General features: G+C 37.0%; 1 protein-coding gene across 2 annotated transcripts in view; it reads right to left on the minus strand.

The window, feature by feature from the left end:
• SVEP1 (sushi, von Willebrand factor type A, EGF and pentraxin domain containing 1) overlaps nt 1–27,959 on the minus strand; it is a 205,045-nt gene that overhangs the window by 157,783 nt on the left and 19,303 nt on the right. For both annotated transcript variants that reach the window (XM_063650280.1, XM_054500630.2), the window contains exons 2-3: nt 15,208–15,463; nt 11,472–11,648 (exon numbers count right to left, since the gene is read on the minus strand). In XM_063650280.1, the coding sequence (XP_063506350.1) occupies nt 11,472–11,648; nt 15,208–15,463 (433 nt within the window). The remainder of the gene's footprint in view (nt 1–11,471; nt 11,649–15,207; nt 15,464–27,959) is intronic.

The following is a 27,959-nucleotide window of genomic DNA, read 5'->3' on the forward strand; positions in this document are numbered from 1 at the left end:
TTCTATTTTTAGCTCTTTGAGGAATCATCACACTGCTTTCCACAATCGAACTAATTTACATTTCCACCCCCAGTGTGTAAGTGTCCCCTTTTCTCAGCAATCTCATCAGTATCTGTTGTTTTTGACTTTTTAATAATATCTATTCTGACTAGTATGAGGTAATGTCTCACTGTGGTTCTGATTTGCATTTCTCTAATGATCAGTGGTATTGAGCATTTTTTCATATGCTCATCGGCTGTATGTATGCCTTTGAAAAGGGTCTGTTCATGTCCTTTGCCCATGTTTTAATGGGGTTGCTTTTTTTCTTGTAAATTTGTTTCAGTTCCTTATAGGTGCTGGATATTAGGCCTTTGTCAGATGCAGCATTTGCAAATATTTTCTCTCATTCTGTAGGCTGTCTGTTTACTCTGTTGATAGTTTTCTTTGCTGTGCAGAAGCTCTTAAGTTTTATCAGATTCCATTTGACAGTTTTTGCTTTTGTTGAAATTGCTTTTGGTGTCTTTGTCATGAAACCTTTGCCCATTCCTATGTCCAGAATGGTATTGCCTAGATTGTCTTCCAGGGTTTTCATAGTTTTGGGTTTTACATTTAAGTCTTTAATCCTTCTTGAGTTGATTTTTATATGGTGTAAGAAAGGAATTCTGTTTCAGTCTTCTGCATATAGCTAGCCAGTTATCCCAGCACAATTTATTGAAAAGGGAGTCCTTTCCCCATATCTTGTTTTTGTTCATTTTGTCAAAGATCAGATGGTTGTAGGTGTGTGACCTTATTTCTGGGCTCTCTATTCTGTTCCATTGGTCTATGTGTCTGTTTTTGTACCAGTACCATGCTATTTTGGTTACTGTAGCCCCATAGTATAGTTTGAAGTTGGGTAACATGATGCGTCCACCTTTTTTCTTTTTTCTTAGGATTGTCTTGGCTATTCTGGGTCTTTTTTGGTTTGAACTTAAAATAGTATTTTCTAGTTATGTGACGAATGTTATTGGTAGTTTGATAGGAATAGCATTGAATCTGTAAATTGCTTTTGGAGGTATGGCCACAGTAATACTGATTCTTCCTACCCATGAACATGGAAAGTTTTCCCATTTGTTTGTGTCATCTCTGATTTCTTTGAGCAGTGTGTTGTCATTCTCATTGCAGAGCTCTTTCACCTCCCTGGTTAGCTGTATTCCTAGGTATTTTATTCTTTTTATGGCAATTGTGAATGAAATTACATTCCTGATTTTTTTTGTACATTGATTTTATATTTCTGAAACTTTGCTGGAGTTGTTTATCAGCTGAATGAGTTTTTGGGCAGAGACTATAGGGTCTTCTAGATATGGAATGATGTCGTCTGCAGATTGAGATAGTTTGACCTCCTCCCTTCCTATTTGGATGTCCTTTATTTCTTTCTGTTGCCTGAATGCCCTGGCCAGGACTTCCAATACTATGTTTAACAGGAGTGGTGAGAGAAAGCATCCTTGTCTTAAGCCAGTTTTCAAGTATTTTCCTCATTCAGTGTGATGCTGGCTGTGGATCTGTCATAGATGGCTCTTATTAGTTTGAGGTATGCTTCTTCAATATCAAGTTTATTAAGAATTTTTAACATAAAGGAATGTTGAATTTCATCAAAAGCCATTTCTGCATCTATTGAGATAATCATGTGGTTTTGGTCTTTAATTCTGCTTATGTGATGCGTCACATTTATTGATTTGCTAATGTTGAACCAAACTTGCATCCCAGGGATGAAGCCTACTTGGTCACAGTGAACTCTACCTCTTTATAGTTGAATGACATTAGAAAAACTACTTAAATTATTCAAAACTGTTTCCTCTTCTGCAAATGAGAAACGTATGCAAGGCAAAGGCTTTGCAAGTGGCATGTGAATGTTACATGCACCCTTTTCAAAGAACCAATTTCCAGAACCTCAACATACATATACAACTAAATTAGTATGCTGGAGAAAGTGTCTATGGCACCTTTTCACAATTGCCTTTCATTTTTCAAAAGAAATGTGAACTTCTCACCCCTTCAAATCTTACTAGGGTACATTGCCCCGAGGTGAAAAATCTTCAGCATGATTCAAAATCTTGACATTTGGAAACCCTCCTTTAATCAAGAAATAATAAGCAGGGTCTTTAAGAAGCTTTTTTTTTTAAATTATACTTTAAGTTCTAGGGTACATGTGCACAATGTATAGGTTTGTTACATATGTATACATGTGCCATGTTGGTGTGCTGCACCCATTAACTCGTCATTTACATTAGGTATCCTCCCTAACTCATTTTATAACAAGTTTTTCTTAACTACAGGCACTGTTTTACAGCATATCTCCAGAACTTATTCATCTTGCATAAGTAAAACTAACAGATAGTCATTTAACAGTCCTAGTAAAGTCTTTTTGGAGGGCATCCCAGAAATTGAGAAAGTGAATGATTGCAATGATTGTGTAACAACTCCTTTTGCACGTCAAAATGTCTCAAATTCTTCAATTTCAATAAAGATGTAAAGGACCTAAGGGACCTGTAAGCTAATAACTCATTTACGATACTTTTTTGATGATAGATAACTGACGTTATTTTTGGCATGCAACTCAGGAGGAACTCCAAGAATTGAGTGACATCAATTTAACACAACTTATTCAAGTCCCATGTACATATTTACATGAAGAAGGTTTTCAGCACTAAAATCCATAAAACTGAAAAAAGGAAATAAAATTGATGTTGTATGCTCTCTTAACCTAACAATGAATAATAAAAATCCATGGATACATGAACTAATTAACAATGCATCTTATTAAGAAGTGAATTTTCAATAGCATTTTTATGTGTGAGAAAGTATCAAAATGTATAACATGCATGACAAATTATATACAAACAGCAATTGTGATAATAACTCAGTCTAGTAGCAACTTTGGTCACAGAATATTTAAAAATTAATTTCAATTTTTATCCACAATTTTTGTAGTGGAGAAGTACAATTCTGTGATCAACAGAAGGCTTTGGAAAAAAATATATTACATTAGAATAGAATTATGTAGTGGAAGTAGAATAGAAGAGGACTAAGAAAATAAGAAGCCAGCAAAATTTCTGTAATGAAAAGGGTGCTTGTTAACAAATGGATACTAAAAACATTGGCTATAATATTTAGATTTTAGTAGGTATATTTGCAACTGATACAGTAATTTTATTTTAAAATGTCAATACAGTATTATGAATTACCATATTTTAAAGTCCTGCCAAAGTTTTAGATGGCTATTTAAAAATCAACGAGGGATTTGTAAATTTTCCATTTTTTTTAGGGGTTACGTGAGCAAGTGTTTGAAGATCATGATTCAGTCAGTAGATGTTAAATGTTTTCCCTTTGTTCACATATCATTTTTATTGGAGAGAGTCTTATAATGGGGCTAGGGAAAGGAAGAAGAGAAAGATAAGATCTTATAACAATAAGCAGATATTGATCACAATCCTTATCTTGAGAATTCTTGGCAACTGTATATATTTTTTGAGTATTTCTAAGGAATCCAATACACTGACTTTGGGGGTTTGTGATGCTTCACACCAATAGTCTAATTTTATGTGTGTTACAATCATGATAGACTGGAAAATGCACTATCAGGGCTGAATACCTACCTCATTCAATAGAAATGGAACAAACTAGCCTGATTTAGGCAACAGTTACAAATTCTCCAGCTTAAGTTGATGGAACCAGTGTCAACATGCTAGCAATATTCCTTCATAAAAAGCAAATGGGAATACATTGTACAAATTCTTTATACCTTACAAATCCATTATTACGTACCACTGAGGATATTTTTGGGGAAAAAAAATCAGCCAAGCTCTGCTTACAGAACAAGATTTCCAAATGTTTTGGTTTTCATTCAAGAATTTCTAGAGCTCTTTGTCCTCTCTCTTTCCAAAGAAATGATATAATATTTAGACAGGAAAGTGTGTATGTGTGCAGGGTAGGGGTGGGGATTTGTGTGCATATATTTACATGTATAATAAGATACTCCCAAATAAATATTCCAGTGTTTCTATTTCAATAGTGTTTCCTCCTTTTATGAAAATAATATAGCTGGAGCTTTGGCTCAAGTTATCTGGCCCTCAGCTTTGGCCTCTATCCAGCTATAATGTTCAATCTGCTAATCATGCCTAACTCATTGAAATATAGCCAATCTCTGCAAAAGAGCACTGTCCTCAAGATGCCTGTTGTCTCTATACTTTGTGTCTCTTTTTTTTTATTTATTATTATTATACTTTAGGTTTTAGGGTACATGTGTCTCTCAAATCCCTCCAGGGGAAATTCAGAACAGCTGCAACTGCTTGGATTTACAACAAGAGTTCACCGACTACTCTCAATGTGATTTGATGATCTATCCATCTTAAAATGACTAATCTAGGAAAGCAACCACATGCTTTATTTGATTTGTTGTTGGCAAAGGTTAATCAAATGTAAATATTTTGGTTTCAAATAAATTAAAAGCATTTTAAGAATTTTTACCTAGTACCTTTGTGCTAGGAATCCTGTGGTGCTCAAGGCAAACATGAAAATCTTGCAATTGCCTAAGATTTCAGTAATGAGTTCTGTTCCGCTTAAAATTCTGGTATTAAAGTTTACTTCTTACTGACATCCTTTTTCTTGAGCACTTACTTACTATAGGCTCTGAAGACAAGCAGTGGGGATACCAAATGAATTAGAAAGTCACTGCCTGTTAGCAACACTTCAAAGTAAGAACAAAGAAAATAGTTAGGTGTGATGGGAAAGGGAGCCAGAAAAAACATGAAGAAAGATCCAAGGAATGAAACAGCATGCGAGCTGCAGAAAACTAGAACTAGTTCGAGCTCTCAGCTCAAAGAATAAAGGAGAGGTCAAGTCATGCTAAGCCTTTATACCATGTGAAGGAGCCTGAACTTTATTGTATGAGTGGGTCATAATTCGAAAACATTAAACAGAGTACAGTATGACCAGATTTGAATTTTATATAACTCATTCTGTTCTTTTCCTTCTGAGTATTAGGTTGAACAATATGAAGATGCTACTTTGTAAGTTTAAAATGATCAAATATTGATAATAAATATTGATGATATTATAAGGGATAAACTAATACTTAACAGATTTTGAAAGTATATATATACACACATATATGTATGTGTTACATATATGTATATATGTACATTCCATATATGTATATATGTACATTCCATATATGTATACATGTACATTCCATATATGTATACATGTACATTCCATATATGTATACATGTACAGTACATATATGTATACATGTACAGTACATATATGTGCATATTTAAATAAGAAATGCTTCATGAATTTGCTAGTCACCCTTGCACAAACCCCTCTGTGCAATTTTCCCTGTATCACTCCAATTTTAGTATATCTGCTGCCAATGCAAGCACAAAAATTATATTCTTAATTGTGAGTCTGTTTGTTAAATTTCTGTCCCTATGGCTAGACTATAGACTGTGCAGCCAGAAAACTCAAGCTCATATCCCAGCTCTATTAGCTGTGTGACCCTGGACAGTTGCTTAAGTTCTCACATTTCTAGTTTCTTTATCTACAAAATGAAAAAATACTCCAGAGAGTTATTGTAAAGATTATGAGTTAATATAAACAATGCTTAGAAAACTGTCTGGCATATGGTAAGCACTATTTAATATTAGCTACTATTATTATCAGTTATTGCTATCATCATCATCATTATCATTCTCACTATCCAAATGCCTAGGTGAAAGGTAAAGGATGAAGACAGTCATACTAGTAACAGGTAGAAATGTAAGTAACACCTTCTTTTCATTAGATCCACAGTTTTGCAATACTGTTCCCTTAGCTGAAGTTTAATAACTAAACCCAGAATAATATTTTCTCCATCCTCTAAATCTAATTATGTGTGTTAAAATACCAGACCTACATTCCTGAGTCATCCAAAATATTTGCGGTAAATGAAACAGAGTTATGCAGGGTTTTTTAAAAAAAAAACAGCAAAATACCAATGCTTTTGTAAAACATTGATTGATTTACCACAAGAAAAGTATTGATATCTGGATATTCCTGTTTTTCTCCATTTCTGGTTTCTTAAGGAGTAATGTAACATCAAGAGAAAAGAACAAGAACGACAAGACCACTAGCTAAAAGCACATGATTAACTTGAAACTAATTCATTGAAGTTTTGAGTCAAGGGAAATTATAAACCAGTTCAAACATATCATGTATTATAAAACTGAACTCTTTGACAGACTATTACTTGTCAGTGATTTCTAACAAATACCTCTAACAAAGACTTGTATTCAAGTTAAGATTTTCATGGCATGGAACAGATCTACAATTATTACAATATTTTTGTGCATCAGGATCTTGTCCATGAAGTAGCTGCTTTCTGTGACAGTGGCGTTCATTTCAAGGGAAGCCACTGCCTTGGCCACAGATTTGAGAGGTCATTGTTTGAAGACTCAATTAACTCAGACCACCAATCTCCCACAACAACGAGGAAGAACGAGAAGACCACAGTAATATCGTGATGGTCAGCTATCTTTGGTCTCAAGGGTACCCTGTGAGACAGCCTTGGCCTGGGAATTGGGATACCTTAATTCTACTTCAGCTCTGCCACAAATTTACTATATGATGATGGGATGGGATTTCCTCATCTTCTGAACGAATGATGAGGAAAAACCCTTATGGGCATTTCTAATATTCTACTTGTCTATGAAACTAACAAATATAACTCATCTCAGCATCTGTCCTTATCCTAATCAAGGTAAACAACCTCTACTTTTTGTCTGTTTTAATTTATTATTTTTTTTAAACTTGTCATTGACTTGAAGCTTAATAACATCTGCTTTCTTCAACATTCAATGGCACTTTACTCCTCTGCTTTCTCCCATCTAATATTCTTGCTTTTCACTGCATACTCATCAGATTAAAAGTTTATTCCAACTTTAGTAGGTGCAAGGGCTCTTTACTAGGTGCAAAGCCTGTGCGCCAGCATGCACACATGTTCTAGTCTAGCCTAGAACAGTGGAATTCATAAGATATACGGTTGTCACTTCATACTTGAAGTAATTATCTTAATGCTCATTCATTAGCTTTCTCATGACATTTATATTATCTCAAAATAATCGTTAATAATAAAATCCACCCTGGTTGAGAATTGATGTGCCACATACCATCTTATGTATTCTAAGTATATTCTCTATTAACCCAACTAGTTTTGCATACACATACACACATGCAATCTATATACATATCTACATATATCTATATACATAGATATCTATATATATCTATATACACAGATATCTACATATTACATTTATACATATTTATGTACATAGACATGCATATATATGCATGTAGATATGTATAAAATTATACTATAATTTAAGCCCATTTTACAGAAAAAACTCAGAACAGAAGAAATTAAGTTGCTCATAGCCACGCAGTTTGTAATTGGCAGAGGCTGAATTTAAGCCAGCTCTTTCTGTGTTGTGAAACATTTTGAACACAGTTCAGTGTCTGTTGTCTCTGAGAAGCAATGTATATAAGACGTTATTTTCAAACATGGGGGAAGACAGCAGTGTGATATCTTGGAAATAATATAGGACTTAGAGAAAAGTGTCTGGGGTTCTTCCCGGGGTTCTGCTGATGGTTGGGTATGTTATCTTGAGCAACATACTCATCTTTCCTGAGGCCTCAATTTCCTCTTGTAGAATGAGAGGTTTAGAGCAGATAATCTCTAGGGTTACTTCTGGATCTAAAAGGGAATGATTTCCTTCTGAAAGGCATTGTTTCTGCAGTGAGGATAAATACTCAGAATTCCAACTATTCAGAATGAAATTTAACATCCTCTCCTTAAGTAATAAAACATCTATCATCTAGTCATCCTTCAGATCTCAGCTGTCTAACTTGAAACTTCTGTGTCGTCTGTTCTTTATATTATGGACATTTAAAAATAAAATTTAATAACACATAACGTTGGCAATTATAAACTGATTTTTGCAGTTAGACTGTAAGTCCCAAGAAGGTAGTGAGCATATCTGTCTGCTCACTATTGAATACCTACCTCATACCTAGCAGTGGGCTTGGTGTGGAGAACATCCTCAACATTTATTTACCAAATGGATTTTAAAGGGGCTCACTGATGATGAGCATTTTTTCATGTGTCTGTTGGCTGCATAAATGTCTTCTTTTGGGGAGGGGGTAGGGATAGCATTAGGAGATATACCTAATGTAAATGATGAGTTAATGGGTGCAGCACACCAACATGGCGCATGTATACATATGTAACAAACCTGCACGTTGTGCACATGTACCCTAGAACTTAAAGTATAAAAAAATATATATATATATAAATATACGGGCTCACTGCTTCTAGGTTTTTGGTCCTGGATGACTTAGAGCTAAGATTTCTTTCTGCCTTTCCGAAAGGAGAGTCTGGTCATGAGTCCTTCATGCCATAGGAAGGATATAATTTCTTTTCTGTTAGCTCCTACTATTCCAGAGAAGCTTGTGATCAGTACTGCCTCCTACAGCTACACAAAGACAGAGGCACCTCTTGGAGTTCCAGTTCCACATTTCCTAATCTCTTAGAAACAAATATTGAAGATGACCATATGAAAATTTGTGTTGATGCAATTCTATATAATTTAAATCTTGTATGTAAGAAAGCATCACTGAGTATCAGTAAGCTGAGGCTTACTAATTTAAGGGCAGGGATGGATAAACTAATCCTTATGTGCCTGGTGTTCTTGGCTAGAAGCAACAGCAGAAGTGCTCCAGTCCCCTCTACTGATGCACTAATGACAGGCCCACCCAACTATATACATTTTACAGACTGCCGCGCCTTTCATCCTGGAATGTGTTATTGGTAGTAGACAATGCTACTTGGGTAACTGGGGGCAGTGGTTTTGTGAACTGCCCCCTCTTTCTTCCTGCTGCTTGTCCCCTGGGATGCAAAATTCTGGTGCTGTGGAACAGCAAGAGTCGCAGCACAGAGTGGCTAAGGCTGTAGGCAGCCACAGGCCACTGGCTGTTTGGCAGGGAGCAGTTCAGTCTAGGACCACACGGAAAGCAGACATGCTGACTACAGCATCCAGCAAAGAAAATGAGCTCTTCTGCCTGGGTTTGGTGGGCTAGGATGGGGGAGTAAGGAATGGGGGTTGGAGAGAGTGCCAAGCTGGGCTGTTGATGAGAGTGTGGGAAGATTCAAAGGGAAGGAAAAACAAGGGGAGGCACTTTGCCAACTCAGAGGCAGTTGAGCTGATCCCCTCCCAACCCCCCACCCTTTTTCTGCTTAAGTGAGAAATCCTGCTGGGTGGGGTGGGAGCAGGGCCAAGAAAGGAGTGATTCTGCTGGGTGAGCATGGATGGTTGGACCCAGGAAGGAGGTTTCTGCCAGCTTGGATCAAGGCCAGAGGATGCAGGAAAAATTAAGGGAAAGGAGATGAGAGGCAACAAGAATAAAAGAGAGTAAAAGAAAGATGCAAGAGGAAATGTCCCAAGAGAAGAAGGAAAGAAGAAGGAAAAAAGAAAGGAGGAAAGAGGAGAGAACCTTTCAGACAGACAAGAGAACCACATTTCTGTGTGGAGAGCACACCCATCTACAAAATGCCAGAATAAAATAATGTTCACATGAAACAAGCAATGAATGACCACATGGTACAAAATAAAGCGAACCCAGTGCTCCTAAATTTTCCTTGTGGGTGTTAATTTCCATGGGAATACAGTTTTCCGAAACAGCAAATCATGAAAGAGCTGCAAGCTATAAAAAAAAGTTGCTCTTTAGGTAAAAAACAAATCCAACAAATGCTATCCAACACAGAAAAACCATGTACTACTTTAAAATATTAGATTTTCTTAAAATATAATGTAGAGTGCAAGATTCCTAAGTTTCCCTTCTTGCCTCTCTAATAAGATATAAAAATATAAAGATCTTCTTATAAGAAAACCTAGAGAGGGAAAAATTACAAATGTCAATGAATTAAATCCCATTCATTATTATTTTTTAATTGACATATAACAACTATTCATACGCATGGGGCACAGTGTGATATTTTAAAAACACGTATATAATGTGTAATGATCATATTATGACAATTACCATATCTGTCACCTCAGTTATCATTTCTTTGTGTTGGGAACATTCGAAATCCTCTCTTCTAGCTATTTAAAGATGTACAATAAATTATTGTTAACTATAGTCACCCTATATAGTGTTACGGAACATTATAACTTATTCCTCCTATCTAGTAGTCTGTTACCCAACTTCTCTCTATCCCCCATACCTTCTACCCTTCCCAGCCTCTAGGAAGCACTCTTCTCCTTTCTACTTCTACGAGATCAGCTCTTAAAAATTTCCACATATGAATGAGAACATGTGGTGTTTGTCTTTCTGTGCCTGACTTATTTCACTTAACAACTCCAGGCTCACCCATGTTGCCATGAATGATAGGATTTCATTCTTTTTTTATGGCTGAGTAGTCTTCCATTGTGTATATAGACCACATTTTCTTTATCTATTCTTCCATTGAATAGACCCTGAGGTTGATTCCATATCTTGGCTATTGTGAACGGTGGTACAAGAAACATGGATGTGCAAATGTCTCTTTGACATATTGATTTTCCTTTTCTTTGAATATCTGCCCAGTAGAGGGACTGCTGGATCATATGGTAGTTCTCTTTTTAGTTTTTTGAGGAACCTCCATACTGTTTTCCATAATGGCTATGCTAATTCACATTCCCACCAACAGTGTTTAAGAGTTCCTCTTTCTCTCCATCCTTGCCATCATTTGTAATTTTTTGTCTTTTTGATAATAGCCATTCCAATTCCATTTTGAAGTGATGGCAGTTTTAGAACTTTTCGATGCACTTTTGTGGAGGCTCCTGAAGAGTTTAAAAAGCCATCAAGTGAACGATGCATTTTTTTATGTGTTAATTCTTACCAGTTACATGTGGCCTGGGGACAAGAATTCCACTGGCTTCAATCTCATAGAGAGACTGAGGCATATTTTAGTTTACATGCCTAGAGGACAGATTTGGCTGTTTATTAGACTAATTACAAAGACCCCAAATCTTTCTCCTCCCAGTTCTGAACCCAGGCTTCAAGGGGCCTTACAAGTTTCCATTCTTCTTCTTGGAACCCTGCCATCCCCACCTGAACAAGCCTGGGCTAGCCTGATGGAGTATGAGAGGCCACATAAAGGACAGCCTTGTTGTCCTAGACAAAGCCATTTTAGGTCAGACTATTGTCAGACACCCAAACACATAAGAGAATCCAGCTGAGATCAGCCAGCAGCCTACTCAACTCACCGCTGATGGCAAATAAATGAGTCAGCACAGCTGAAGCCCCAAAGAGCTGCGCCACTGACCCCACACACTAATGAGCAATAACAAGCATGTATTCCTTATAGCCATTGCATTTTAGAATCATTTGTTACACAGCAACAGACAACTGATATACATAGATTGGAGACTCACCTGTGCATTCATACTGCAGACCTTTCCCGTAATACCCCTTTTCACAGATGCACTCAAAATGGCCTGTGTGTGTCCCACATTTGCAGCTTGCCATTCGGTCACAGCAGTCCTTGCCTTCATCACAAAGATATGAGCAGTGGACCATATCATCTTGAATAAAACTCCCAGAAGGTAGATCTACAAATAACATATGACAGAGGGCGATAAAAAAAATGAGTCACAGTTCAATGTTACATTCTCTAGTCATTAAAATTTAAGTGCAAGCTGGAGAAAATATCTTTCCATATCCCTCTAATTCCCAACTGCTTCCTGCTCCCACCCAAATATGAATGTGTGTTATTTGTACTAGCGCACTCTGGGAATTCGTTGAAGCCAGTTAAGTTATTCCAGTCTGGGACCTCATCATAAGTTCTCAAGGCCATGCAGGGTCAGGCAGAAATTAAGTAGTTTAGTGAGGAATCTCCAGATGCTGCAGGAAGCAGTGCAGTCAGTTCTGCAGGTCATTCCCCTGGCTTCCAAAGCAGCAGCATTCCACTGCCTCTGGGTGAGGTCAGGCCCCAGCAACCAGATTCCCCAAATCCTTGTTCCAATGAGAAAAAAAGCCACCATCCTGATCACTGCGCAGAGATGTTAATTGTGAGCCACCAACTTTGGAATAAACACCATCACTTCTATGGTATTTGAGTAGGTAAGTGCAGACCATTCTTATTACTTGAGCCATGCTCTGAAGAGAGGCATGCTGGGAATGCAATAACTCAGCCAGACCTGTTTAGAAAGTGACTTGACAGGGTGGGTAAGGTTGAATATGATTGACCCAGAATGGATGGCCTAGAATCACACAAACAGTAAGCCCTTTATTCTTTTCAAGAAGTTTGAAAGTTTTAGACTAAATTCCAATACTAGGTCCATGGGGCTCTAAGCCCAGATATCATGATGGGCTCGTAGTAGGAATTCAAGTGGGTGAGTTCCAGCAAGACATGTGGGCTGCAATTGGACACCTGGGAAGGAGATTGGTGGCAGACTCAAATATAGAACATCCATCTCCATGCATCTAGATAGGGGCAAAGCAAAGGGAAGGCTCCAGCCCCAAGGGAAAGAAACCACTGCAACCAGGTACCCTGGTAAGCTCCTTCCAATAGACTGTGGTGTGGGTAAAAGATCTGAAACACAGGCCCTTAGGACTCAGCTCTGAGACACTGGACCACAGGTTTATTTGGCAGTAAAGCAAGTTAGGGAGCAAGGAGAACCTATTTGTCCAGCCTGGGTAACATAGTGAGACCCTGTCTCTATAAAAACAATAACAATTTTTTTAAAAATGAGCTGGGTATGGTGGTACACGCCTGTTGTCCCAGATACTTGGAAGACTGAGGTGGGAGGATCACTTGAGCCTGGGAGGTGGAGGCTGAAGCGAGGTGTGATCACACCACTGCACTATAGCCTGAGTGACAGAATGAGACCCTGTATCAAAAAGGGTGAGAAGAAAAGAAAAGAAAAACATAGCTGTCAAAACTAGTGTACTAGCATTCAGGTCTGGAAGAGAGATAAGTGGAGGAGGTACAAATGGGGAAAGCTATTATTCTGTAACCTATGTCTATTGAGAATGGCCAGAAACATGAACAGTCATGAAACCCATAGTGGATCCATCTAAATTGAAAGTAGCTGCAGAGAACACAGAGGCAGGGGAAATGAGGCTCATTTCCTTTGATCTGATCATGTCTTTCCAGTAAAAACAGGGTTTTACTTACTAAACCTAGAAACTCAACTAAAGTATTACACGTTTTAGATATTAGTTTAGTGTAATAAATGTGGTGTCTTCTAAAACCCTATTGCATTATGGTAACCAAAACCCTTTCCTTGTTGACTCTAGTTTCTGGGTCAACTTCCATCAGGACAGAAGTCCCCACTCCTAGAAGACAGAGGGATGACAGGAGCTGAAATTTGTTGATAGCACTCATAATTTCATAATCCCATCTCGCAACACCCACTATCTCCAACTGCAACCACCCTATTTTCCTACTTAACATACCACTTTCCTTGGAGAAAAGGACAAAAAAAGGTAGTCAGTTACTGAACTTCTTCAATGTGCTAGATACTGTATTGGTGATATTTTCAATATCTTATTTAATCCTCCTGAAAACCTCTGTGATACATATAATAATACTTTCCATTTTTAAAGGAGAGAAAACTGAAGTTCATACTTGTTAAATAAATTGCCTAGGGGATTAATAATAAATAATAATTTATGTTAATAAATAATAAATATCAGTAATAGTAGACAGTTATTGAGTGCTGAGTATAATAAGCCATCAGGAACTCTCTCATCACTTTATATGTATTAACCCACTTAATCCTTGTAACAATTTTATGAAGTAGATACTATTCTCATTTCCTATTCTATTTACAAGAAACCTAAGGAATATAAAAGATAAATGATATGTAAAAACAAAACAAACAAACAAAAAAACAAAAAACCTCAGCTAGTAGGTAACAAAATTGGGATTTAAACCCAGACATTCTGGATTTTTAAGGCTTAGCTCTTAAAAATTAGATTTCATTAAGTTGCAGGCCGAGAACTTAAATCCAAACCTGTTTGAACCCAAATCCATACTTTATTTCCCATCCTTAATTTCTTGCTGCTTCTAAGCCCTGTCCTAAGTCCTTGCTCACTTCACTAAAATCCTAGCCTCCAAAAACTTTGGCCAGCATCATCCCTCAGAGAGATCAATCTTTTTTGCTCTATGCATGGTGGCTCATGTCTATAATTTTACCACTTTGGGAGGCCCAAGTGGGAGAACTGCTTGAGCCCAGGAGTTTGAGACCAGCCTGAGCAACATAGCGAGACACCATCTTTATTTTTTTTTAAAAAAAGAAACTCCAGTAGAGCTAACCCACTTATTATGAACATCACTAATTTCTTAGAACTCATGTTGCCATGGTTTTCCCCTCAAACTGAATCTTTCACATGGATACCTGCAAGGATCAAGCCTAATTTGCCACATCACTTTACTCTGAGGCTAGATTTCCTGTGCTCTCTTCCTAGGCTGTGTTTTCTTCTCCTAGCTCACTAAGACAAAACCTATATTCTGATAGGAAGTTTAATTTAAATTACATAGCTAACTTATTATAATGTATAACTATGATTTAATTTTTAAATTATAATTTATAATTAAATTATAAGTGATGCATAGAAAGCTCTAATAATGATGCATTTGCTGATTTCCTTCCCTTTTAGGGTTAATGCTCTTAAGCTTTTACATAAGCATATTTATCTTCAAATGGTCAGGGCAAGAAGTATGTGTTAAGTATTTATTGTTCCTATATCTTCATGTGTATTTCTGGAAACATTCTGGTGAGTTTCACTGAGCATGTCTCTGAATGTTTACTTCCCCTGTCCAGATAACTGTAAAGAGACCTAAGTCAAGGCTTCCCACTCTGTGTGTGGCCTCAAAACACACCTAAATTCATTCCACTGATTCTAAGGTGGGAGCATATGGATATTTTAGTGAAAACACATAACAGCTGCTAAGAAAAAAAACAAAAGGAACACTTGTTGCAAGGTCAGAATGTCATCTCTGTGAAGTTTAGCACATTTCACGATGCCCAAAGGACACATGGGCATCATATTCAGCAAAGACCTTGTGAGGGTTTGATAGTACCCTCCCGTGGGTTTCAAGCAGTGAGAGGGAAGGAAGCCTCATTTAAAAGTACCTTTGTGATGCCATTAGGTTTCCATTACCTTCATGCAATGCCCGGCGAGCTAAAGCCTCAAATTCTTCAAAACTGTGTAGCAGGTAACAGTGCTCCTCCTTTGGGGTGGAAGCCATGTCATTCAGCTCTCGAATGTTCCCTTGCCATATGCCAAAAGTGAAGATCTCCACTCCTGAATCTCGCAGTGACGCTGCAATTGGTCTAGGGTCTCCCCCATTGGAATATCCATCAGTGATGAGAAATACAACTTTTGTTGAGTTTTCTCTAGCATGAAGAAGAATTTGCTGTAATGAAATGGGGAAAGTTAGTATGAGTTTGTACTGTCTTGCCTACTGTGTGCTTCTCTTCTTACATAAGGCGGTACTCGCAAAGATCGTTAGTATTTCACAGGCATGAGGGATGGAAGCCCTAGTCAGAGAGTAAAACAGAAATAGGCACAGATGAGAGCCTACAATGGTCTTCTCACAGAGCCACAATAAACCTCAAAAGCATTTAAAAACTATCATCATCATCATCATCATCATCAATATTGCTGATGAAGCTTGCTAATGAAGTACAACAAACACTTATGGAATGAATTTTTAATCAATATTATCACTTACTATTACATTATTTTTACTGATTCTTAGGCTCTCAAAATATGAACAAAATCTGAATCCAAATTCCACAAATTATCTATCTTATCTATCTATCTATCTATCTATCTATCTATCTATCTATCTATCATCTCTATCCAAACCACTGCATGATCATACACCAAAATCCTAATGGGAAGGAAATTTAACAGAACATGTCTTTTCCAGAGTCAATAATGGCTGACCTGCTTCCTACATTTGTTTTCCCACTTGCTCCTTCAAAAAACGCAGAATTGATTCAATACTTCATCTTTTTGGACCACCCAGTACTAGCATAAAAATAGCTAGTTTTGGTGGTATCCAGAAATACTGATTCACTAAATCCGACACTGGGACTTTATTATTTTAGGACAAGTGAATTCTGTTTTACAATGATATACGTTCTTCCTTCTCTACAGATAGAATTTTAAAAAATGAAACCTTTTAAAAAGACATTTATATATTGCCGTTGATGCTTTCTAACACCAGACTATAAAGGCACAAGAACTCCAGTGGTGAATCTGGCATTTAATTCAATTTGCTGTTGTTGCTTTTCACTACAGATGAGTAGAAAAGATAAAGAAGCACCAGGGTATATTTTCTGGTAAGTTCTTAGAAGAAATTCCTGTTAAAAAATAAATTAATTTTTAAAAAAGAACTTCATGTTTATTCAGCAAGAACTCAAGAAACACTACATGCTTTTCAGAAGGTAGGCAGGAAGAGTGACAACTGCATCCTGCATTGTGTTAAAGTGAAAAGGAGATATTGTGATTTTTTAAATGTTTGATACAATTCACTTTAGGGTGTAGACTCACTATGAGATCCAGATTCTCTCAGACTATGAGATTCGTGTCCGTAGAAAGCAATCTTCATTAGTATATAATCAGTGGGTATTCATTACAATTCAATAAGTTTTACCTAAATTTAGTTAGTCTTTGTGAGGCAAAGCTAAAGCTGCTAAACCTGAATTTAAGGAAAATTAAATGAAACTAACAATGCCTCCAGAAATATCTGGAAAGCCAGCAGTTTGAGAAAAGGTATTCAAACACTTCACCACACTCTTTCTCAAAAACCAAATGAGATCAAGGAAAATCGTACAGATGGGACCACACCAAAGACAGGCACAGAGGGTGGCTTCTGGCTTCTGAGACGGAGTAGCATTCGGGACGTTACCGGAGACATTCCCCAAATACACACACCAAGAGGCCCAATCAACACTCTCAAAATTCTTGGCTCTTAAAGTTTAAAAAGCTGCCCTCTTGACGAATGACAGGAAGATTTGGAGTGAATGCTTGGTAAGTGTGAAATTTTTCCACACTCTAGAGAAGAAAAAACCTCTGAGGAGAGGAAGAGGGAAAGAGTTAGGGGAGAATGAGAAATGTGAGATGTTGCTGTGAGACCCTGAACTCTCCACACTCTCTCCACACCCCTAACTCTGTCACAGAAGAAGAGATGCTTGACAAGCCTCCCTTTAGGCACAGAGGTCCCCAGGTCCTCTTTCCATCTGGATATCTGGGATGGTGGTACGTCCCAAAGAAGTGCCCTTGGTCATAATGACAGCGGACAATAGAGCAGTAGTCCCCAACCTTTTTTTTTTTTTTTTTTTGAGTCAGAGTCTCACTCTTTCGCCCAGGCTGGAGTGCAGTGGTGCGATCTCGGCTCACTGCAGCCTCCACCTCCCAGGTTCAAGCGATTCTCCTGCCTCAGCCTCCCGAGTAGCTGGGACTACAGGCACATACCACCACGCCCGGCTGATCTTTGTATTTTTAGTAGAAAAGGGTTTCACCATGTTGGCCAGGATGGTCTTGATCTCCTGACTTCGTGATCCACCTGCCTCAGCCTCCCAAAGTGCTGGGATTACAGGCGTGAGCCACCACGCCCTGCTGCATGAGCCACCACGTCCGCCCAGTCCCCAACCTTTTTGGCACCTGGGACCAGTTTCCTGGAAGACAATTTTTCCATGGACTGGAATGGGGCTGGAGGACAGTTTCAGGATGATTCAAGCACATTATATTTATTGTGCACTTTATTTCTATTATTTTTATATTATAATATAGAATAAAATAATTATACAACTCACTATAACGTACAATCAGTGGGAACACTCAACTTGTTTTCCTGCAACTACATGGTCCCATCTGGGAGTGATGGGAGACGGCGACAGAGTGCACAACTTAGATCCCTCGCATACAGTTCACAATAGTGTTCACGCTCCTATGAGAATCTAATGCTGCCGCTGATCTGACCGGAGGCAGAGCTCAGGTGGTAATGCTCGCTTGCCCACTGCTCACTTCCTGTTGTGCGGCCCAGTTCCTAACAGGCCATGGATCAGCATCAGTCCACGGCCTGGGTACTGGGGCCCCCTGCAATAGAGTAAAACTACTCCATTGGGTGGTAAAGGAGAGGGTACCTGATGAAGCTTATGTATTCCAGAGAGGTGTAGCAGAGAAAGAATCAATGCAATTTTAAGACTCCTGAAGGAGTCTTGCAATAATAAAGGTATGGCAGTAGATGACACCACAGACCTTGTGAGCCAACAAGAGATGTGTCTCTCTTGGGCAATATCCATGGGAAGAAATACTGGAAGCCCCAGGAGATAGCTGCCTCAAAGGTGACAAAACTAACCAATAGACATGCAGATGACCAAAAAGACCATCATGACTATTGATGAGACAACTAGGCATCTCAGAGGATGGCAGCACAGGACATGTCAGAGCTGAGAGGTGAGTATCTCTTCCTTTGCTGTAACTTTGCCCAAGCCCCAGAGCTTCAAGTCAACTACAGGGAGGAAGGGACGAGGTAATATTTCTCAACGTGACTTTGTTTTCAAAAGTGTAGTGCTTGAGAGCCTTCTGATTTTGAGTTTGCTTAGATGTGCCTACATGAGGTTTCTGTCATCAGGAGAACTGGGGTCACAAAATGTAAATTAAATTTAGTATTGGGGAAATAGAGATTAAAAAATTTTAATCAGCAGATAGTGAATTTGTTTATCTTCTACATACACAGTTTCTCTTCCTGATGAAACCTTGTGATATCTTGGAAAGTAAATAGAGAAAACTTTTTGGAATCCTGCCATCACCATCTATTTAGGAGGAGAGGCAAGGGCTAGAGATGAAGGCCAAGGCTGGAAGAGAAGGAGGTCACTTTAACCCCTCTGCAACACAGTTCAAAGATATCCAGGGGAGACAGGCCCAGGTATTTCAAGGCCAAGGATGGCTTCAAACAGAAGCCTAGTCTTCTCCCTAAATGTAACTTCCTTGAAGGCAGGTATTTTTGTGTATTTTTTAAAGTCATCAAAATCCAGAGACTAGAACACTGCTTGACAAATGATACGCGCTTAATAAATATTTGTCAATAAGGAGTGGCCCTTCATGCAGCAATTCTTCCAGTTGCTCAAGCAAAAACCTTGGAGTCATCCTTATCTCTTGTGTCTTCCTATATCTTGCTTTAAAAAGTTTCCCCACCCCAAGCCTATTAAATATTCTCACATACTTTTCCTTAATGCTTATATTTTTAAAATATTTCTTAAGTCCAAATAGATATATTTTGTCTTTGCTGTGACATAGAGACTACTTTTACTTTTATTAAACAGGGTAAGCAATTTTCCTGCAAATCATTTACTGATTAAACTGTTCTTTCCCTGGGTATAATCTCTGCATCCAGGTTTATTGCTCTACTTGCTTATTCTTGGCCTATACCACCCTGTCTCGGCTGCTATAGCTTTATACTATTTTTTTTTTTTTTTAATCTGGTAAGGAAAGTCTACCATCTTTTTTTCTCTCTTTTAAAATGTTTGTGGTTAACCTTGAATTTTTCTTTTCCAATAGAGCTTGAGAGTCTGCTTATGAAATTCTTCATTAAAATGTTTCTATCTAATCATTGGATCCAGTAATCCCACTTCTAGGAATTTATCCCAAAGATACACTGGCAGATACACAAAAATGGACAGAACCAAGGACCAGCCCCAGTAGAAATGGGCATCTCTAAAGCCCCCACTGTGGTCTCCAAGTACTATTACCCACTAAAAGGAACCAGGAATTGGTGAAGAAATGGTTGATTTCAGGTCTATTGCAGGGAATGTTCAAAATGAGCTTGCAACATCCTCTCATGTCAGAAAACAAAGACGCAGTTCAAGATCCCTAAAACCATGCCCAGAAGAATCAGGAGCCAGCCTGAAGAGGCTCCTTCTGGCCAAATAAAGGTCAATTTGAGTATCAACAAAAATAATATCTGAAATGGATTTAAATGTATCAAGTATAACACAGACATCTATGTGTATGTATAGATGTGTGTGTGTATGTGTATGTATGTATTTACATTTTCAGTTAGTACACATTCCAGGGGAAAAGTGTTATTGACATAAATAATAATTGGAACAAGGTGAAATATGCACACACAAATACACACACATTTTTGTTGTTGTTGTTCAGAACCACCTTTGAGGAAAAGTCCAATTATCTGTTTTGAATGAGATGAAATGAGACATTATTTGTCTTTAAAATTATACTTTTCCATATTCAAAGGGTAACTCCTAGTTCTAGTATGCCAAGAGGTGGCAAGTTGTGTTTACACCATCCTTGCTCTTTACCAAGTAATAAACTTGCTTTCTGTCTGAGTTATTCCCCTCTGAAGTCACAGTCTCACCTCCACAGACACCCACCCTAAGCTTGTGCTCATTTTGATTACTGTTTCTTCTACAAGGTCACAGCAGTCAACTGTAAGCAAGACACTAAAAATGTGAGAATTTTCCTAGAAAGGAGGAGAAGTGAAAAAAAATAAATAAATTGTCTCTTCAGTGTGATATTCTCAATAGTGCTGGGCACAGAGTACACGTTCATAACTATTTCTTCAATGAATGAATGAATGAATGAGTGCAGTGGATAAACTACAGGATAGTCTGGAGCAGAGTTACCTGAGTGAGTTGGTCTTGAGTGAGTAGTTAGTGTGTCTGGGTACATGCATGTGTGTATGTTTTGTATAGTTTTGTACACCAAAGATAAAATTATGTGCGCCTTTATTGTCCTTCTGAAACAAACGAATGCTTTTTTTTTTATTAATCTAGCTCCTGTCAATAACATCCTTTAACATCCAAATTAGGATTTAGCAGTAATTTCTTGCTGTACTACTCATTACACACAAAACACTTCAAGCCATGATTCTATTTTTCTTCTCTTTTTACAGAGAACTGGTGAATATTTACAGAAACCATTACATCTGTTGGCAAGACAATATATTAAGCTTAAAATAGCAAGAAGAATAGCAGGACTAGTAGTCCAAGCAAAGAATTACACAAGATCTGGGTTTGGAATGCACTTTAAGGATAGAGGAGGGGTGGGGGATTTACTGAAAATAATTTACCCCTCGCCCCAATCTTTGTGCTTCATTGTACTTGAATAAAAACATTAATTCAATCAAAACATTTTTATACCCCAGATTTAAGAAGTATATAGATCTGCGGTAATGTTTCTGGAATGTATTAGAAGCCCAGCACTTGATTCTCTTTTCAATGTTCCTGAAATAGTTTACATCATCTGCTAGCCTTTGTGAGACATTTAAGAAACAGAATTTTTTGGTCCAGAATACTGAATGAGACAAACCCTCCACTGCCAAAGAAAAACTCAACATGGACTCTGTATGGCAAAAGGTTATCACCATCTGTATTGTATCAAGCCTCCGATTAGCTTGTATACATATCTGGCAGGAAAGTAAGCTTCCCTTGTCCAGCAATAGTCATTAGAATGACAAAAATGCAGGGTTGTGTAATATTGTTCTAACACCCGAGATCCATCACCATTACACAAGACTGCACCCCCACACCATGTCAGGCTGCAAGAGAACTGTTTTGAAAAATGGTCTTGAAAGAAAAAAGAGAGGTCACAGCAGATCTGGCGTGGGGACAGTGTTTGCTCTTGGGCTGTATTAATTAAACTACGTGCCGATATCATACCGACTGCAACACAAGCTTAGTTGCAATTACCCGTTGTGACCAGCCTTCACTGAAAATACTAACTAGAGACGCTAATAAAGTCTTTTTTTGTTGTTGTTTTGTTTTCTTTTTGAGACAAAGTCTCACTCTGTCACCCAGGCTGGAGTGCAGTGGTGTGATCTTGGCTCACTGCAACCTCTGCCTCCCGGGTTCAAGCAATTCTCCTGCCTCAGCCTCCCGAGTAGCTGGGATTACAGGCATGTGCCACCACGCCCAGCTAATTTTTTGTATTGAGTTGGGGTTTTGCCATGTTGGTCAGGCTGGTCTTGAACTCCTGACCTCAGGTGATCCACCCAGCTCAGCCTCCCAAAGTGCTGGGATTACAAGTGTGAGCCACCACACTCGGCCATAACGTTATCTTTTAAAGAACTTGATCAATCTTGATGAACCAATAGAAGAAATATAAATAAATAAATACAATGAACTAATACCTACAATGACTATACGACAGCTATTCTCCAAGGGGCAGAAAATTAGTAAATTATGTCCGTGTTTCAATCTGTTTTCCACATATATTGTTTCTGTGTTAAGAAACATTTAGTCCAAACAACACACCATAAGCTACTTGTAATACTTCAACCTTCAAATTCTAAAATTTCACCATGCTTTGTCTGTTATTTAGTTAATATTTCTAATTTGAATCTCAGGTGTTCTTCAGTTCAAAGGATGTTAATGGTTTTATATTTAACATTATTTATGGGAAAAGAATCTATTCTTTTCATTGTTTTCCGGACTTCCTATATTCTAGCATGTTTTCGTTTTTATCTCATCCTACTTCCAAGCTTTTCTTCTATACCACTGTTTCGGGTGTATGCAGTGTCGTTCTCTTCTCTACTTCTAATTGAGATTGAATCCCGGCATTGCATTTATTTTCCTTATTACAATATTTCTGTCTTTCCTATAGTTCTCACTTTATTCTTTTCAGCTTCTCGGCCAGTTTTGTTTGAATTTTAATCTGTTGTTTATCTTCTCTTTTCTCATCTCCATTTCAAAGTTTTATTAATTCATGTGAAGCACATGTAACCCCTTCCCTCCCTCCCTGCTTCCCTCCCTCCCTCCCTCTCTCTCTCTCTCCCTTTCTTTCTTTCTTTCATAGGGAATTCTTATACTTTATATCTTACATTCTACCTTTATTTTATTTAGCAGAAAATTTTCAAAGAAGCCAGATAGAGTTGTGGATTTTTATTCTGCTTTTTCACCATCCATGAATGAAGACATATATTCAGTCATAGTGTTTGCAACAAACAATAAACAACTAACTGGGTAAAAGTAAAATGAGTGTTGGAATTTATGGTTGTAAATTCTGCTATCTATTATTAGTAATATTGTTAAAGCAAGCTGATAACCTACCCAAATGATCAGTGAAGAGGTTAACCCTCCTATTTGTAACGAATAAGCCACAGCCTGTGTCTAAAAATGGATGGCCTAGATCACCAATCCCCAATAGAACTTTCTGTGATGCTTGACATTATCATTTGTTCTGTTTCATACAGTAGCCACATATGGCTATTGAGCACTTGAAATGAGGCTATTGCAACTGAGAAATTCAATTAGTAAATTTGTTTAATTTTAATTAACTTAAATTTAAGTAGACACATGTGGCTAGTGGCTATAATACGGGACAGTGTAAACCAAGATAGATATATCCTCATCCCAGGATGAAAAAACACAAAACATCTAGAGAAGGCCTATGAAAATATTCTGTAAATCCAAGCTATACAAAATCAACTGGAGCATTCAGAAGAGTATGTAATTTAATACTAAAATAAGAAAATGAGCATAATTGGCCCAGTGCTGTGGCTCACACCTGTAATCCCAGCACTTTGGGAGTCCGAGGCAGGTGGATTGATTGAGCCCAGGAGTTCAAGACCAGGCTGGGCAACATGGAGAAACCCTGTCTCTACAAAAAAATAAAAATAAAAAAATAAAAAATAAAAAAAATGCAAAAAATAGGCTGGGTATGGTGGTGCACACCTATAGTCCCAGCTACTTGGGTGGCTGAGGTGGGAGAACTACTTGGGCCCACGAGGTGAATGTTGCAGTAAGTCAAGATAGTGCCACTGCACTCCAGCCTGGATGACAGAATGAGACCCTGTCTCAAAAAAAAAAAAAAAAGCATAATAAAATGGTGCTTGTATTACTAGGATTTAGAAAGTCAAAACCTCTATAAAAACAAGAACTGAAAGCCATAGAAAAAGAATAGGCTAAAATGAAGAGAGATGTGTAAGAGAGGAATTTGATAAGAAACTAATGAAAACTCAAAATAATGAAAGACAGAGATCCACATTGCTCATAGTGAGATAAAAATGCCAGAAATTCAAATTGATAAAGTTTAGTACAAATTTTAGTGTAGAAAGCTGCTGACTAATCTCACATAGCCACAAAATTTTATATAAATACTACCAAACTGAATTCAAATAATATTAAAAGAAACTTTCTCGTTTATGTGATAAGGCTTATTCCTCAAATATAAATATATATTAAAATTGGAAAGTCTTTTGCTCCAATGCAACACAATTATTATCCCAATTAAAAGGAAATAATAATCCAATATGCTGAAAAGACATTCAATAAATTAATTTTTGCTTTGCTTATCAATAAAAATTAGGAATAAAAATATACCTCATTAGTATGATAGATTATCTATCTCAAAACAATAATGGAAACCATGTTCGACTATTAAAAAAACAGCAGATTTCCCAAGTAGATAAGAAATAAATCAGTAGTATTAAGTATTTTCATTATTATTTAAAATCCTTTTGAACTTCCTAGCTAACATAATAAGACACAAAACCATAGAAAGTGTTATACTTCTTAAAGCTTCTGCTCCCTCTAAAAAAATCAGAATTAGAAAGAAAACAACAAACTGGAAAATATATGTCTTATGCTTATCAAATACAGCATTAATGTCTTTAAAATATAAATAATTTTTATAGATCTCTAAGGAGGAGAAAAGAGAAAAAATAACAGAAATACAGTTGAGCATTTTTGACCTAAGACCAAAAAAAGAAATTGTATTTGCCAGAAAATATGAAAAATGCTTAACTTCATTAATACCAAAATAGCATAAGTTTCAAAATAGTAACACTGTTTTTTCTTTTTTTAACTTCTCAAATGGCCAAGGTTTTCTTTAAATTTCAAAATTTCAAAATACATAGGAAAACAGATATTTTTGTTGGGAATGCCACCTGTTCTGGTAATATTTGGAGGACGGTTTGACAAAGTGATCAAAGCCTTAAAATTTTCACACGATTTGAACTGAAATTCTACAGCTAAGAATATCTTAAGGAAATAACAATGGATACACACACAAAATGATCAAAAGGATGTATGTGTATCCCAGAATAATTTGCAATGATAAAAAATTAGAAACAATATACAGTTCCAACAATAGGACAGGTACACTAGTTAAATAAATTATAGGGTAATCACATAATATTATTACGATGATATTATTGAACACTATTAAATTTAAGAAGTAGGCAACCAAACACAATGATTTCATTACCTATATGTACATTACATTAGTGTGCATGTATGTGGAAATGTACTGTATGTCTGTGTATGTATGAGTGTGACTGACTCATACAGTATATAGTCATGTACATACTCATGTACCACATAATGATGTTTTGGTCAATGACAGACCACATATACAACCGTGATCTCATAAGATTATAATGCCATATTTTACTCTGCCTTTTCTATAGCTATGTTTAAATACACAAATATTTAACATACTGTTACAATTGTCCACAGTATTCAGTACTGTAACATACTGTAAGGGCTTATAGCCTAGAAGCAATAGGCTATTCCATATAGCCTAGGTGTATAGTAGGCTATACCACCCAGGTTTGTGTAAATACAGTCTGTGATGTTCACACAATAACAAAATTGCCTAATGATGCTTTTCTCAGAAGGTATCCCCATTGTTAAGCGATGCATGACTGTACATCAAAATGTTGACTGTCTTCTAGTAGTGTCTTTAGAGTTTTTCATTTACTTCTATGTTATAGTTTGTTGTTGTTTGCCATTTCCAAATTTTCTCTTTTATGCTTCCTTTGGACAGTATCATGTGAACTCAGAACTTTGAGTCTCGCTTATAGTCTAATGGTTCCTAAATCAATGTCAAACTCTTCAACTTCCAGTGTAAAGTTCCAGTGGCCCAGTATACACTTCTGTCTGAATGCACCATGAGGCTCCTCAAACTCAACATACCCTCTCCACACACAAATAGGGGTTCCCTTCTCCTGTTTTCAAGATATATCAAATACCTTTCAAGTCTGAAATCTGGGAGTAATCTATGGTGCCTTCTTTCTGACCTATCACATTTAGTAACCATCCAGATGTGTACATTTCCAAGTTATCTATCTAACTCACAATCTAATCGCCCCAGCCATGGTTCAGGAATTTCAATCTGGCTTTTTGAAAATCAAGAGTTGTTTTAAACATCTGTAGCTGAAGCTGTTCTTCTTTCAAATCCATTTTCTGACCTGCCATCAAAGTTATCTTTCTGAAATACTGATCTGATTGTGTCTTTAAACTTCCAATGTTTTCCCTCTGTCCACAAAATAAAGTCTAAACTTCTTTACACGTCCTTTTACTATCCAGTGCTAAATAATGCTTCCAACCGCAACCCTTACCACACCCTTGCCTCCTGTCTACCCTCTCCCCAACCCCACTTTTGCACTCGATTTTAGCTACACCAATCCATTTGGAGGTTCTGAAACATACCATGCGTTCTTGATGTTTGCTCTGCTTGGAAATTCTTAACAACTCTTTCCACCTCCCAACATGTCCACCTCTGATTTTTACTAGTTTTTCAAACTTTAGATCAAAGTTTCCTCTTTTAACCTTTCCCAAATTCTTCTGCTATGCATAAAATCAGTGCCCCCACTCACATTCCATTCCATTATATTAACCCCATCGTAATAAATTCTTGTAGGTCTGACTACATCCCAAGCCAGATGGCAAGATACTCTATGGAAGGAATTGAATCTTATATTCTCACTCTATTGATAACAAAGATTAACTATGAAGTAAGAGAATGAAAGCAATTGCCTTAATTTGTACTAGCTATATGTCCACCATGCAGAATAAACTAATACATTCTAGGCCAAAACGTTTTCAGTAAATTCCATCCTGCAATCATGAAATGAAAATTCATATAAATATTATATGTAAACTTATTTTACCAGATCCATATTGAGCATCTATCATATACCAGGCACTGTGCTAGGGATTTACCAGTTGTATTATTTGATGACACAACCATTAACTAAAAACAAACAAAATAAGTAAATAAATAGATAAAACAATGACAAAAGTATAAACTGGAAACAGTATTCTGCAGTAACTGGGCTTTTCTATTTATACTGTAATTTTAAGTCAATCACTTTTAGTATGCTTCATTTATTTTAAGTATTTACTTGGGCTTCATAGACTGAGAGTCTAGAAAGAAAGAAAAAAGTTGGTTGGCCCTATAACATTTAGGCTATTTATTATAGTCTAGCCAAATCACAGAAGAACCAGAGGGTCAAAGAAGAACTAAGTCTCAAATTTATGGTCACGAGGTTTTCCACCCACATACATATTTTAGTTATTAAACATGGATACAAATCATTTTGAAATGGACCCATAGGGACAGTACATCAAATTGGGAAATGGTACGCACAGGAGTTGATGAGTAGCAGACTTAATTAAAACGGTTTTAAAAAAAACATGCAGAAGACCAAACAAATTTCTAATAATGACAAATTCCACCATTTGGAATAAAAGCACATAGAGAATAAAGAAAATCTGAATAGCAAAAAAAAAAAAAAAAAGTCACCAGAATCCAAATGAAAATTGGAGGCTAAATGACCTATTACTCTTAAACAAATGCTAATTTATTACAGGATAAAAAATCAAATTTAATTTTATTATCAATATTGTTATGAGTAACTCTATCATTTCAGTTGAGATGTTAAATTCCTATACAATATGATCAAGTAGCACTTAGCCCAAAAAATCAAAGATATTAGAGAAATTATTCACATGCTAACATCAAGAGGTCAAAGGAGAAAGTAAGATAATCTCAAATGGCCCAAGTATTACATATGGTATTTGGACATCAGTGTATGATTCTACAAACAAATTAGGGAAAGAACAGAGAGGTACTTACTTAACATGACCAAGAGA

The sequence above is a fragment of the Pongo pygmaeus genome, chromosome 13 (assembly GCF_028885625.2).
Source record: "Pongo pygmaeus isolate AG05252 chromosome 13, NHGRI_mPonPyg2-v2.0_pri, whole genome shotgun sequence".
Lineage (NCBI taxonomy): Eukaryota > Metazoa > Chordata > Mammalia > Primates > Hominidae > Pongo > Pongo pygmaeus.